This window comes from Ischnura elegans, chromosome 4 (genome assembly GCF_921293095.1).
Source record: "Ischnura elegans chromosome 4, ioIscEleg1.1, whole genome shotgun sequence".
Classification (NCBI taxonomy): Eukaryota; Metazoa; Arthropoda; class Insecta; order Odonata; family Coenagrionidae; genus Ischnura; species Ischnura elegans.
The window spans coordinates 4,602,102-4,617,306 of NC_060249.1; the positions used below are offsets into that span (position 1 = coordinate 4,602,102).

The following is a 15,205-nucleotide window of genomic DNA, read 5'->3' on the forward strand; positions in this document are numbered from 1 at the left end:
GAAGAGTAAAAATGTAATGCAATCGCAAATTTGATAGAAAATAGACTGCGTTGACTTTTATTACAAAAAAGAAGGTCTCAATCACTAATTGATCACTGATGACACTCTAAGAATAGAACTGGAAGCTTTTAAGTCAAAGCCATGTGCCGTTGATGGGTAATTCATCATTCCTAATGCATATGACATGTGTGCATGTTCCCATGATTAATTTTTATGATATTGCACACTTCTACAAGATTGAAAAAAACATTCACACAATGCCTCTTCAGTGGGTGTGACAAGTTATTTATTTATTGAAAACATCAAATAATATCGGAGCAGAAGTTATGTGAATTAGAGTTTGGATAAAAGCAACTAAATTCATAAAGAAAAGGGACGCAGCATAACTTATTGCATTATTATTTTCCTTTTTCAATTCTGAGTAGTTTTTAACGAAATTTTATTCATTAAGCACATTTTAGTGGGAATAATCCCAATAATAATAATAATAATAATAATAATAATGTTATTGGACATTAAACGAATTTGAATTTGCGATAGTCTTCGTCATACACATAGGAATTATCAAATACACAAAATACATATGGCCAAATCAATAGGATTATGCATCAATAAATGACAACACAATTTCACATTCGAAAAACTCATTAATGGAGTAAAAGGCTTTTTTTAATAGCCGGTCATGAATAACTTTTTTAAACTTTGACACACTCACAACTTAAGCTTCTGGGGGCATTCTGTTTAAAAAACGAATTTTTAGTATATCAAATGAATTGCTGTTTTTGCTTAACCTGCAATAAGGGACGTCTAGGGTGTCACTATTCCTTGTGTAATGATTTTGAAAATTTGACCTTTTTTCCCAGGAGCACAGATTATCTTTGATATTGCAAAGGGATTTATATATGCACAAGCTGTAGAGAGTCATAATCCCAAGCTTGGAGAAGATAGGCTTGCAGTGATCCCTTGGGTGAGAAAATGATATTATCCTTACTGCCTTTTTTTGCATTTTAAATAAATTATTAGTGGATGGTGAATGGCCCCAAAGTTCAATACCATAATTAATATGGCAATGAAACAAAGCATAGTATATGTTAGTAAGGTACTCTTTTGTATCAAGTATACAAGTTTACGTAGCATATAAACTGCCTTGGACAATTTTCCAAGAGTGCCTACAGCATGTGGCTCCCAAGTCAATTTTTGGTTGAGTTCAAATCCCAGTAACTTAATGAATGAGTACCTGATTTTGAGGGTGTTTGAACAAAAAACCAACTTTGGCAACCATTGACTTGGTAAAACATCTATTAATTGCAACCAAAATGTAGTAGTTGTTAGGATGAATTGTCTTTAATATACATTTCAAGATTAAAAACTGAGTTTATCCCTCAAGCTGGCATATAAAGTACGCCAATCTTCCACAAAACCAAGGATTTCAACATTGTATGTACGTTCTGGTCTAGAATGGCCTCGTGTATTGTTACATTGAACTTTGATTGTCTATAGTGCCACTTTTCAAAGCTCGAGGTATTTAGCTAATTTACTTTTAGACCAGCAAGAGGAACCGACACCCATGGCCTACAAAGTACACTGTGCGACTGGCCCTGTACCTCATGCTTTGCTTTTCTTGCATGGCCTTGTGTATTCTCACAATGTTATTTTGACTGCCTATAGAGTGTGTTTTTAAAGCACAAAGTACTGTAGTAATTTTTTTTTTCAGACTGCCAAGAGGAACCCGACACCCATGGCATATAAATTACACTGTGCGACTGACCGTGTACTACCTGTGCCATCCGTGTACTTTTATATCTGTATTGCATATTATCCCTTATAGTGCCAGCGGGCCAATCAATCGGCCGGGTTTTTTTATACTCACGCCTTTTATTTTTTGAGTTTCACGTAGCTTTGGTAACTATTTTTAGTATCTGTCATGCTTTAACACACCCATAAGTTTTGGGAGCAAATTGAAAGAAAAAAATAGTTTCTGAAAATGCACATTAGGCTTTACGTAAATTTTTAAGCACAAACCTACAGATTTGCCAAAAAAAACCCTGTCATTATTCAGTATACCAAAAGGGCATAATAGGCTGCAGCACTAAAATGGTTAATGTACAAGTTTGAACCAATTTTTACAAATAAAGATAAATTGTAACAAAAAATCGAGTGTCATCATATACATAAATGCATAAATATCATAAGTGCATATATCGTGGACAAAGTACGCCACGCACCCAGTCATGTAAATACATCAGGCTCGAGGGTTAAAACATTACAGAATGGAACAAGAAACATCATCATGTAATTATTTTATCTGTGCCCCTTTTCATTACTTTTGTAATTAATTTTCAAACTCAAGTGGATATAACTTCTGCTTCAATAGAACCTTTTTGCATGAATGAATTTGAGCAGAGCATAAATATTTCTAAGCCACAAGAAGTTTTTCAGCATTAGCTATCGTTTTTAGGACCCTTTCTTGAACTCAGTGAAGTGATGAATTTTTTCATAATTTATAAAGCAGTATTTTCATTTCAGGGTAGTTTAACAATAGACATGCATCTAATGAATATACTATATAAATTATTTTTTCCTGACTGCCTCAAATTTACGGTTTGAATTTAAAATATAGAAATCATTAAAAACCAGTCTGACTCTCCTCTTTTAACAATTGAATAAACTTAATTCAAATTCTACTTCATTTCACAAATATTTTACATTCAGAGTTACAAAAGAGATAAAAATTATCAAAACAAATTATTGCATGCCTAAAATAGAAATTAGACTTGAAAGCTCTACAAACATTCACACATGCACATATTGAAATGGTGAAGATATAAAAAATTTAACTCTAGCAAGAAAAAACTGTAACATCCATGACTTGCATAGGAACACACTGGGAAATCAATGCTCGACAGAAAAATTAGCCTTTTTCCATCAAGACATTAAACTGAGGTGCTAATTATACAACTATGATGTATGCAACATTGATTGAGCAACTTGCCTTCACAAACCATGGGCGACGCAAAGAATGAATGTGAAGTGCAATGGGGCACTGCGCCTCTATATCCTCATGTACAAAGGACGTCCAGAAAGTGAGAATACAAAATGTATTTTATAAAACCAGCCTCACTGGGAGTCAAGATGAGAGAGAAGAAAACTACATCATAGTACTCACTGCATTCAAAGAAGATACCGAATTAGCACAAATCTAAGATATGACCCCAGTTTTTTGGAACTCCACTAAGAGGAAATATTTAATTTAGAAAAATAATTATCAATATCTCTGAATATAGCCTTGAGTAGTTCTTGGCCAAAACTTCTCAAAGATAAATTATGGGTGTGCCTTTTTCACAGCCTCATATTTAAATTGATTATCAAAGAATCTTTCATTCTATGATTTTCTTTTCTGCAGAAGTTGGGAGGGGAAAAAACCTTGTCTTAGATTTGTGCAAATTCAGTATCCAGGAGAGTGAGGAAACCTGACATGATCATGTGCTGAAATGGAGTGACCGAGGCAACAAACTGTCAACCCTGACCCAAGAAAACCATTCCACAGGAATTTCACAAAGGGATATATGACGTTCTTGCACAGGGAAGAATTAAGGTCGTTGTTTTTTGGGGGTTAATGGCTTTCTACAGCACCTTGGTGGTATGCAATACTCTCTGCAATAATACCTATCAGGTCTGATATGCATGGGCTAGTGGCTTTCAGATATTCTTCAATTATGCACAAAAGTATCCTGTATCAGGTTTACTGCTGTGATGAAATAACTTTTAATGCTCAACACTTGGCTAATCCTGCTGTGAGCATTGTTAAAAGACTGAATGAGATTTATCAATTTTTATTTTGAATACAGACCATTGTTTTTTCTTTTCTATATTAGATTTTTATGTAGTGGGTTTTGTTTCTTATTTACTTCATTATTTTCAAATTCAAGACAACAATGCAGCAAGTATTCTGAAGGTCTGTCAGATAAAATGGATTGTCATTGCCCTGACCACGTCCACAGCATGAGGGAGGAAACGCTCAGCATTGAAAGTCCAATTCATACAGCTGCACTGAACTCAAAAATGGACTACACAAGTGGATCAAATTGCTGCAAACATCTAGAAACAAAAAGTCTTGAATTATTTTGAAACAAAGTTTGCCAAGCTGGTGAAATAAAAACTCACAGTAGAAACCCACATTAAAAATTGCCATCTTCTCAATTGTTCCAGAAATTACCGATATTCCAGAAATTACCGCTGTTCCCCCTTTAGTTATTGTGCCACCACTGCTCTTGCACGAAGTCATACATAGCCAAAACGTTCAATGAAAGTGCACTTCAGAGAACACTTAGAGGCCTACCAAGAACAAGCAATTCCATCTCTCCGGAATTGCCAGACACTCATGATCCGGCCAAAATGTTGCAATCTACAAAATAGATAAACTTTTGTTGAGAGAGAGCCTTTACTTCCCCATAACAGAACAGAGAAGCCATGGAAATTCATTGAACATCACCTCATCATAGAGGGCTGTTACCTGCTCCACTCATTATTATGGAAGAAACTTATTTGGGCCAATCAGAGAGTATCCTCACCACCAATGGCATTCATAATCTAGGCTCAAACCAGACAGAATTAACTTTTAACAAGAGATGCTGATTCATAGTCTGTGAAACTGTTGTTTAAAGACCAATAGGAGCAGATGCATACCTGCAAAATCATCTAGTGAACCCCGTGGAAACCTTTGAGCCAACACCAGTCTGACTTTTAAGAGTGTTAAGCATTAAAAGGTGGACTAGTGAACAGGGTGCTTAACTGCTGATCATGGGATGGTGGGCTCAAACCCTTTGAAGAAGGCTCCAAACTCCCCAAGACAAATCTCTTTGAAGAGCAAGGTGGCAGTGCAAGGGAAAGGATCTGACCCTGAATGTGTGAATGCCCGTGGGGTGAGCTATTCCCTCACCTACATAAAACAACCTTAGGGTTAAAATTACTGAGTCAAGTATGCAAAATGAAAATTCCTTTGCATTACACACTTTGTATTCTTACTTTCTGGATGTCCCTCGGGCGTACCTACAAGCAGAAATGAAAGAGATATTGTGAGCCTACCTTGTAGTGAACTCGAAGACCAATCAGTTGAGCCAAGAAGGATCTAGTGAACCGAGCCCTCACTAGCTGCCGGTACGAGCCACCCAGGGCAGACTCATAGAGACACTTGCCGACAATACGACCGGCAAACTCATAGTGCTTAATTTTTAAATTTGGTGGCCTCCTAGGATTAGGATGGACCAGGGCTTGTTGGTTGTCAGAGAAACCAGCAAACAAGCCGTTCTTGGCATCAAAAAGAGCAGCACATGTTAACTCAAACCACTCGCGCCTCACGCCACCCCAGTCAAGACCTTGAAAAGATAAAGCGTCACCAGAAGAGCATGAGTCAATGGTGGGTGGATCGCTTCAGGGAAAAATATTAATGCTTCACTTCCTCCTTCAAGCAAACTCACACAACTACCGACAAATCATTAGAGAGCTGCAGACCGACATGGACAAAGCTTTAGGACGAGGTGAGGCAGAATGATTTCAGTAAAACACTTATCAAGGAATATGGGGGAAAATTATGAGTGTGAATCATAGCAGACATGTGAATGCGAATTAATCAAAGACTAGAATCGGTCAGAGGGTAAAGATCCCCAATGTCCTTGCAAACACCATCTATGGAAAATAGTAGGATTTTTCTTCTCCATAGGAAAATCTTTCCGTCGAAATGTTTAATTATGGTTTTGCTAGAGGTGGCCCACGTCGCCCCAATGACGGCATTGTGATTTCCCTATCCTACTCCATCTCTATCTTTTCCCTGGAGGCATTGTCGGCCTCTCATCATGGCAGCAGTGGCACCTCCTATCTATTTTCCTTGCTCTCTCCTTTCCCTGCCAAGGGGTGTGGGTGAAAAGTCACAGACTTAGAGACCCGGCCCTTGGGAGTGTAAACACTGCGTGCCCACCCTGGGATCTCGTTTCCGTTGTCCTTGCAAACAACAGTCGCGATACTTGCATTTCAAGGGCTATATCTTGGTAAATGTTAACTTGGTTGCATTGAAATAAACTGGAATTAAAATTTATTCCCATGTTTCCCCAATGTCATCAGAAATCCATCCTTACTATAATATTTATTTAACGTGCTTTGTATGAAAAAACATGTATTTTTTGACACTTCGTAAATGAACGAGAATGTAGCTGCACTTTAAAAGCCATTTTCTCAAGAACTTTTTCACGGGAGTACTGACATGAGGTTTCACACAATGAAGGCATGGACTCTTTTAAATGCATGCCCCAGAGAAGAAATTTTTAAATTATTGTAATCATTACGTAACAACATTATTTGTGTAAGGATAATTTTCTGATTATATGGAGGAAATGCAGAAATAAATTCCCTTTCAATTCCAGTTTATTATAGTACAACGGATTGGGTAATTATCGTGATAAAACACTTTGAACTCAGCAATCTTGCCTTTTTGAAAGGACTGAAGATTGGAGTAGAGAGGTAGAGATCAAGTCAAGAATAGGTATGAGAAAGACAGCATTTCATAAGAAGAGAAAGATATTATGCAGTATTATGGACCTATAACTGAGAAAGAAACTGGTGAAATGTTAGCTGTGGAGGGTTATGTTGCATGGATGCAAAACGTGGACCTAGGGAAGGAAAAACAAGGGTAGGATTAACACTTTTGATACGTGTAGGAAGCTTGATAGGGTGAAATAAAGTGAGTCACTGAAGGGTGAATTATGGCAGCATTGTGAATGATATGTATGATCGATGGGGGAAGAATATAGCATGTTAAAGATGTAACGCCACACTTGGAAGCATATTTTTGAAAGCAAAGACTTGGAGAGATGAGGAGATGCAGGAAAAAGTTAGGGATGAAAGTGCAATGATGATAAAACATACAAACGAGAAAGGCAAATTTGATTGGGAATATTTTAAAAGGGAAGGCTAATTTAAAAACAGCAGTTGAGGGTAAAATGGAGGAAGACCTCTGTGAGAAAATTGTTTCCCTTTCTCATAGGCTAAACTCACAACAAGACACAAACGAATCACATCGTCTTCCTATTTTCTCTGTGCAAGTTAGTTGATGCCTTGAAAGATTCTCTTTAATGAAAATTTTCTACAGTTTACCACTTTCCCCCTTTTTTCTTTATATGCCAAGCACCTTGTCTCCCACCCATGCAAAATCCAATGATTTTATCGGAATTCACCCTTATTTACACAGTGAAAAGAAGAATATACGTAGTGCGATAAGATTGTATTTTCCTCGCCCAAATTCAGCAAAAGAATATGCCATCAGAATTAAAGGGAGTGGATTTTCTTGCAGTAGCAACACAACCTTTGTTTGGATATTTCTTTCCCCCATAGTACATACACTGATTTGTTGGTAACCATTACTTGTGCTTAATGCTAATGACTGTGTTTTAATTCTATATTTAAATCATTATAAATTGACATAGAATGCTAAGCCATTTTATGCCTTGGAGAAATCAGGACGAAACGATATAAATTTCAACAACAATTCAATGTTTCACTTAAAGAGCCTTTGATGTTTTGGGAGTCAGTCTGCCAGTAGAATTAATTACAATGATAAAAATGTCCCCCTCCTGCCCTGCACTCACATGTCTCATGACTCAACGCAAAGTGCCCACAGTCTCTTTAACGCCTCCAAATCTACGTGAATGACACGTTGACAACAAGATGCGTTGGGATATAAATGAGGTAGGATTAAAACTGATGGAAAACTCTCTCTGATGATGAATGAAATATGTAGAATAAAAGTAGCAAAATATAATTAGAATGATTTCATTTCACACATCTTAAGAAATAAATAAAATCAATAAATAAAAGTAAAAGAAATAAATCAAATCAAATCTTTTCATAAAGTAAGTACATGCGTACATGGATTTTTTTTTAGAGGCCATTGGACTAAATTCCCACTACCCAGTTTGAATACCTACTTGGAATCCTTAAACTTTGCCACTGAAGGCCAAACCGTAATTTTGAACTTCAAAAGGTGAATTCCAATCAATAGTTAAAAATTTTCTTGGAAAGGAAAACCTATATTTTATGCTGACTGATGGATGTAGTCAGAAATATAATCCCTCAGAAGGAATTATGTATTACACAGGAGCTAGACACTTAGCTTATATCGATCGCGATGAACTTCCGTTGCTGAATAAAGCATAAATTAACATTCAACCACGAGAAACAGTGCCCTGACAAATTTTGAGCCGCTACCATCGGTCCGTGAGAAAATGAGTTTCCCTCATGATGAAAAAGTAAGAATTCCATTATGAATTTTAATCTGAAATTTTCACATCTGGAACACCAAGTTCCTTGTCTGAAAATGGACAGATGAGATTCTGTATAAAACTGATGTGGAACTGGTAGGATACCAATACTACATAATGCTACGTAATGCATGAAACTAGGTACAGGGTCCTATATGAAAGTAATGCGTATGATTTTATTGGGATGCAACTACCCATTGCAGTGGGGTAAAATGGATTGGTAAATGAGGTGAGAGGTAAATGCAGCCGGTCGTCAGTTTGCTCCCAGTGGAAAGAAGAGCCTCCCAATGAAGTGTGTTTTTCGAATTCGTAACACAGCATTTAAAAGGATGGCACGGACTTCAGGAATCGTTGCATTTGTTTCAAAATGAGCCGGACATTGTGAAATCGGTCGTGACCAGAGACGAATCCTGGATGTTCCAGTACGACCCAGAGTGGAAAAGGCAGAGCAGCGAGTGGCACACAAAATCATTCCCCCAAGAAAGCACGAATGAACAAGTTTCCCATTAAAACGATGTTCATTGTCTTTTTGGAGCCCGAGAAATCGTCCATTTTGAGTTTGTACCACAGAGAGCTCAAGAGATTAAATTGCAGGATGGCGTGCGTGAGAGAGATTTTTATTGTTTCCCCGACTGAAGAGAGAGCAGAAATGAAAGCATTGGGAGTCCATGGAACACATCCAAAAGCACGTATCAACATTCCTAAGAGACATTCCCATCGAGGAGTTTCAGGGTGCCTTCCAAGGATGGCAGACGCGTCTCCATAAGTGTACTGATGCTGGCAGAGAGTACTTTGAAGAATTTGCAGCGTTTTTACCAGTACAATCAATAAATAAATTTTTCCTACAAAACACCCATTACTTGTAGTATAATGGACCATGTATGTGACTAGCCTGGAACTGAACAGGAAGGCATGGTAACGATAGGCATTCAGTGCAAAGGAGCAAATGTAACTCATTGGGAACCGGAATGTAACAAGTGAAACTGGTAGGGAACATGTTGGAATGGTAGGAAACAAGTGAAGACTAGGTATTCAATGCCTGCAAGGGAAAGAAAAACCGAACTCTTCCTGTACAGATGCTATGGCCATCTGAGTTTGCGTTTCAACCCAACTGGATTAACAAGGTGACCAACCGCGGCTGTTTGCCCAGTGTTTGTCTTCCTACCCTGGCATTGAGCTCTCTGCCTTAACATGTCTCATACAACCCCTTTGGAAAAAGCGTGGAGGCAGGTGGCTAGGAAGGGGTTTTCCCGAGAGTGAACGCTATTCTGCCTAGGGCGTCTGCTTGGCTTCAGTAGGTCTTTGATGCAGTTGCAACTGTCCGAGGACATTGAAAATATCCATGTATTGGTGAAATATAGTCGGGTACATTCGGGTTATGCCTTCTCTCTCACACTCTCACAGAGGTGGCCATGGAGAGATTGTTTTTCATGACCGCTTGCACCTCTCCACATGGCATAAGGAACACACTGTTTGGGTGTGCGGAATGTAAGGTACATATATCACCAAGGGCAAGGAGTTGTATGGAAATGAGTTCTTCAGTCCTCTCAAGTTTCACATCTGGATCACAGGTTCATTCTTTCACCTGATATGCCATAGCAGATGCATGCACACATCAGGAACTTAAGTTCCACATCTGAAGCTTCAAATCCATCTCAGGAGTGTCAGTCCCATAGGTGAAACCAATCTACTACATGAGAAATATCCACCTGATCCAGAATGGAACGTAAAATCATTATGTATATACTGGCAGTTCCCTGCAGGTAACCTCGTTTCCAGATTAGTTTCAGATATGATTTTGGCTGGTATTCTGAATAGGACACTTTTGATTTGGAACCACTCTCAAGGCCAGTCTACACGAAATATAAACATTAAATAAAAATTAGGATTAACAATAAAATTAGCTTCACAGCAGTCCATCGAAGAAAAAATAGTGTGGACAGTGCACCATCCACCATTCTTCTGCACAACTATGACAGCAACTGGGGCACACAAGCTATATATATATACAGTACACTCCCGACTATGCCAATGGGCTAATAATGATGCGATGGGGAGAGAGAGACGGCACGAATAATCGGAAAACACGGATAACCCAAACTTTCACTTTAATGTCTTGTAATGTTCATAATTTATGTAAAAAAACAATACATTACTATTTATGCAGTTATTCTGCTATTTTAGAGTACTTCCCGGACTCATTGAGAGCTTTGTTTGCCAGTTCACGATCTTTTTTTTCGGAGCGCGGTCGCGCACTGCGAGGCTTGGTAAACAGGAACACGGTGCTCCTGTGAATGCAGCAAGCGCGCGATTGCTTCCATTTTACGAAGGGGATTCTTGCCCGGTGTATCCTAGAATTAATGCAGTAATTTCGATGATTTTGCGTCCGATTTTATTTTTTTGTGAAATCGCGGAAAAATTGAACGAGAGTAAAAAATCATACACGGATAATCCGCAACCCGGATAAACCGCAGCCGGATAATCGAGAGTCTACTGTATATTAATATGTAGTAATATATTACAAGCTACAGTGCATACATATATTGAAATTGAGTGTCTATTGGCCGCATCAATTACTTCTGTGGATTTACTTCTCAATTCCTTACCACACCCACGTTACTTTTCAATCCAAAGAATCTTAATGGTTAGATTCTGATTCATGGTTGAAACAAACAAAACACAGTTGCAGAGAAATATCATGAAATAAATGTATACGAGATTCCGCTCTCCAAAGTTCCACATTAACGTTCCTCTTGATCCAGCAAACCCCTTCACGCTAATTTCACCACGCTCTCCACTTCCATTTTAAATGGATACCACCTTCAATTAACTCAGGGGTACTTATGAATCTCACACTAAGGGCATCATACGGATAATTCATTGCTACTTTTTTCCATTATTTTGCAGTCTTTAGGCTGAATTTTGGAAATTCAAAACTTGTAGCATTATGTAGCTTTGTAAGAGACAGAAACAGCAGACTCACTTCCGTTCCCACCCTTTTCACGCCCCAACCCATCACCTCTTCATATTCCTTCCCAAGTTTCTGTCTCTGCGAAGAGTCGGATCGCTTTACCCCCACGTATCCTGTGGCTGTTCCATCCTCCCGTGGGAAACTGCAGAGCTTGGTGAAAGAATAAGACGATGGCTGAGGATGGAGAAGGAGGAGGAGGGGAGGTCAGCGGAGGGGGGGCTGAGAGGCGTTCGTCGGTAGTCGGATGTGTGGCGGCAAAGAATGTAAACGAGTCGAATAAAATCATCTCTCCGGAGTCTATGAGTTTCCTTTCAAAAATCCCTGCCAATTGATCGGCGACACCCCTTAGAGCATCGGGGATCTTACAGCTTCCTTTTTTTCAGTGAATAAGTCAGAGGTGGAAGAACTGTGAGCTCCAAGTGTCATCTCCACTTGTCACACACTGGGATACTGCTTGTACATAAGATACTGCTTACTTAATGCCTTTTGATCTCCATCTCAATCAAATCATAATGATCAAAAATATACAACTCACTCCCAGAGAGCATCAAATCTACTGGATGTATTATTAGTTTTAAAAACAAGGTGAAAAAATATTTGTTAATGAAATCTTTTTACACACTAAGTGAATTTCTGACAGACAAGTTGCCTAAATGAATTTTGTTTGTTTATCGTAACCTGAAACTGAGATATGTTTTTTTCCTTTAATTTGCATTCCTGTGCCTTTTCCTTGAATGGTATCCTATGTTTTTTTCTCTTTGTTATTATTACTGTGTGACATTGTTTTTGTATGCCAAAATTTTGACGTACCCTATACATTACTAATTGTAGGCTATTTTATAACCTACTCTGTATATTGTCTACTGGGGATAATAAATTATATTATATTATATCTAATGCTTCAGGGTTTCCAAAGGGTTTGCCTGATGCAAGCGAAGGAGCCAGGAGGGTAAAAAGACAGAGCATTCTTGGCAAAGAGTCAAATGGAACTTTTCAAAGGCATGATGCAAGGATTTTCTAATGTGCCACCATTCTTGTGACCAGCAGCAGTTATAACTGGAGCAGCTAAGCCTCTGAATTGTGTACTGAGAAGATAGAGGAAGACGATAGAGCACGCAAATTGGGTTGGCGTGATGGCGCGCTACAGTGAGCAGAGAGTTTCCCGCCCCCTGCAACAGCTTCAAATCTCAGCAAAGGAGGCGTATCCATACACATACGTACGTATATGGCATGAACGTGTTTGGAGGAGGTAACTGACTGCTAAGACGATTTTCACCACAACGGCAGTGGTAGGGAAGGGCATGCACGTAAAAACTGCCATGGAGACCACGGCCTAACGTCCCATCGACAAACAAAGCACTGTACTTGACGTGACATCCACAAAGCACCCTAGCATGGATCTGAAAAAATCTCCACCACTGCTGGGATAGGAACCCAAGCCCACGGGGTGGGTGCCCAACGATCTAGCCACCACCTGTGAAGGTGGATATGTACATAGTTTTCAAAGACTTTGCTTGGGTCCTTAGTGGACAGCACTTCAAGTTGTGTCTGCTGGATGGGATGGTAAGTCATGGTAACCCACAGTCACTTTCCTTTGAGAACAGGCCAATGTCAACACTGGATTTCTCTCCATTACGGGGCAAATTTATTTACATATGAAATCATTCAAAAACAGCCAAAACGGCCTTAAAATTGAAGAGACAACTAAAATCTGCAGCTTTAACAAATATAAACTATTAAAAAAAACTATAAAAAGGATATACAAAGAGATTCAGAAGATGGCTTTTCGAAGCTGCCTCTTGAATAATCTTATGGGCATTGAAAGATCCAGGGAAGGGTGAGTACATAGTCGAAATGGTATTGAAGGAGGCAGGGAGCCTGTAAAAAAGTGATCTCTGAGAGAGAGAAAGACGGAATTTTGGTTGGTGTAGTAAGTAATTATTATGAAAGGCGGATGTGGAGTGAAAAGAAAGGCAATATTTCTGAGGATCGGAAATGGCCGAAGCTGTCTGTTGCCTCTTCCAAATACCATACAATATACATAACAAGTTTGAATTTTCCTCATTGCACTTTGCCTTAAGGATAACATTCCATAGGAAAGATATGCTAGGCTGCTGATGGAGGGGTTAAACATTGCGACAACCCCAAATGAAAATTCTCCACGTGTGAGGTGATCCAGTCAAAGGAACTGGCTCCGACACTACGACATTCACATTTCTACGTCTGAATTTGGGGTGAGCTGTAGATCTCCTCTCACCTATTCATCAAACCTACCTTGAGGTCAAATCACTGTCTGAGTGAGCCAAAGAGAAAACAAATTTCCTTGCAGACCGACAGCGGCGCCACTAACTTTGTCAGGATACTTTTTTCCCCTTCACTCTACACTGCACGGATATTGATTTGGCATGCCATCGTGCCTCATAAATACACACTTAATTACATTGCTTTCCAGAAACTTGTGTGTGAATATAACATCTTGAGATGATTGTGATGATCAGAAACACATGGAATGCATGCTCAAAACTTGATGAAAAATAATTATTTATTTGCAAAAATTATTCAAAAAGTGCCAGAAACAACACTACATACTTTGGAACAATTGCCAAATGCTACAGTAATAGATGCGCCATGAAAATTCTCATAACACTCATTTAACTAATGTGACTCACATTAAATACGTAAAAATTATAATGGAAGTTTAGTTTTATGTTTTACACACAAAATTATAGTCAAAGCTACAGACAAATAGAGTAATATGGTATGTTGCTCATCAAGTTAAGTAATTAAGGAGGAAATACTCAGCAGAATGACTGACACCAATAAAAACAGATAAATTAATAAAATTGAGCATTTAGTGAAATTTTACTCACCTTGCTCTCCGTGGAATGTGATTTCAAAATTACGACACCAGTCACTCACAGAAAATCCCTTCGTGGTTTTAATGGACTGGAAAAAAAGTGAGGATTAGTGTGGTATATTAATAATATGTATATTATTATATAAAATAAGATAATACTCTACAATATAACATATTCAGTGAGGACCTGTCTTAACGCATCCTATGTAATGCAAATGGGCTACATGCACGTTCATGTAACATAATTATTACAACAAATTAAAAGCCAATGATGCCAAATATGTACTACAATGCCAAAATATTTCATTCATTCAGAGATTATAAGTAAGTGTACATACAGACTCGAGAAGGCGATCACGATGTATTTTCAGGGGCAATTTATCATGATAGTGTTTCTGGTGATACTTGCGAACTTCATGGTAAAAGAAGTCTTGCTTGTCTTTAAACGTTTCTGAACCACCTGGAATTGAAAGAAAATTTTCCATTTAACAGCCAATAATAATAATAATAATAATCTTTATTGGCCCCGTTGGTTTGGATTACAAACATAAGGCAGGTCAAATTATAAATTAAGATACATACTTCAAAGGTAAATTGGGTACATAATCATGTATAAATATTACAGATAAAAAAAGAAATAACACGGGTTTTGTACAAAATGGATTAAGGAGATAGTTTACTTACAATAAATATTCTTCTAAAGAGTAATAGGGGTGTTGCAATAGGTGTTTTTTTACTCTAATTTTGAAAATGTTTAAGTTGTTAATATTTTTTAAATCTGATGGCAATTTGTTATAAATGGACATGATTGTATGGTATGGACTATGATCTGAAAGATAGAGGTTATTTCTTTTGTAGTGTATATCAGTGTTTTGATGGGTGTAATGATTATGCTCTTGATTATTAAGGGTAAATAATTTAGGATGTGATTTAGCAAACGTGGCAGATTCTAAAATTAATATACAGGAAAAAGTCAATATTTTAAATTTCTTAAAGTATGGTTTGCAGGAGGTTTTTTAGAGACTCTGGCTATAGTTCTAACTGCCCTTTTTTGCAGCTTAAAGATTC

The 15,205-nt window shown here is 38.1% G+C and overlaps 1 protein-coding gene across 4 annotated transcripts in view; it reads right to left on the reverse strand.

Moving 5' to 3' along the window:
* LOC124157007 (apoptosis-resistant E3 ubiquitin protein ligase 1) overlaps nt 1-15,205 on the reverse strand; it is a 347,050-nt gene that overhangs the window by 26,538 nt on the left and 305,307 nt on the right. For all 4 annotated transcript variants that reach the window (XM_046531468.1, XM_046531466.1, XM_046531467.1 and 1 more), the window contains 3 exons: nt 14,476-14,597; nt 14,151-14,226; nt 5,086-5,375 (listed from right to left, as the gene is read on the reverse strand). In XM_046531468.1, the coding sequence (XP_046387424.1) occupies nt 5,086-5,375; nt 14,151-14,226; nt 14,476-14,597 (488 nt within the window). The remainder of the gene's footprint in view (nt 1-5,085; nt 5,376-14,150; nt 14,227-14,475; nt 14,598-15,205) is intronic.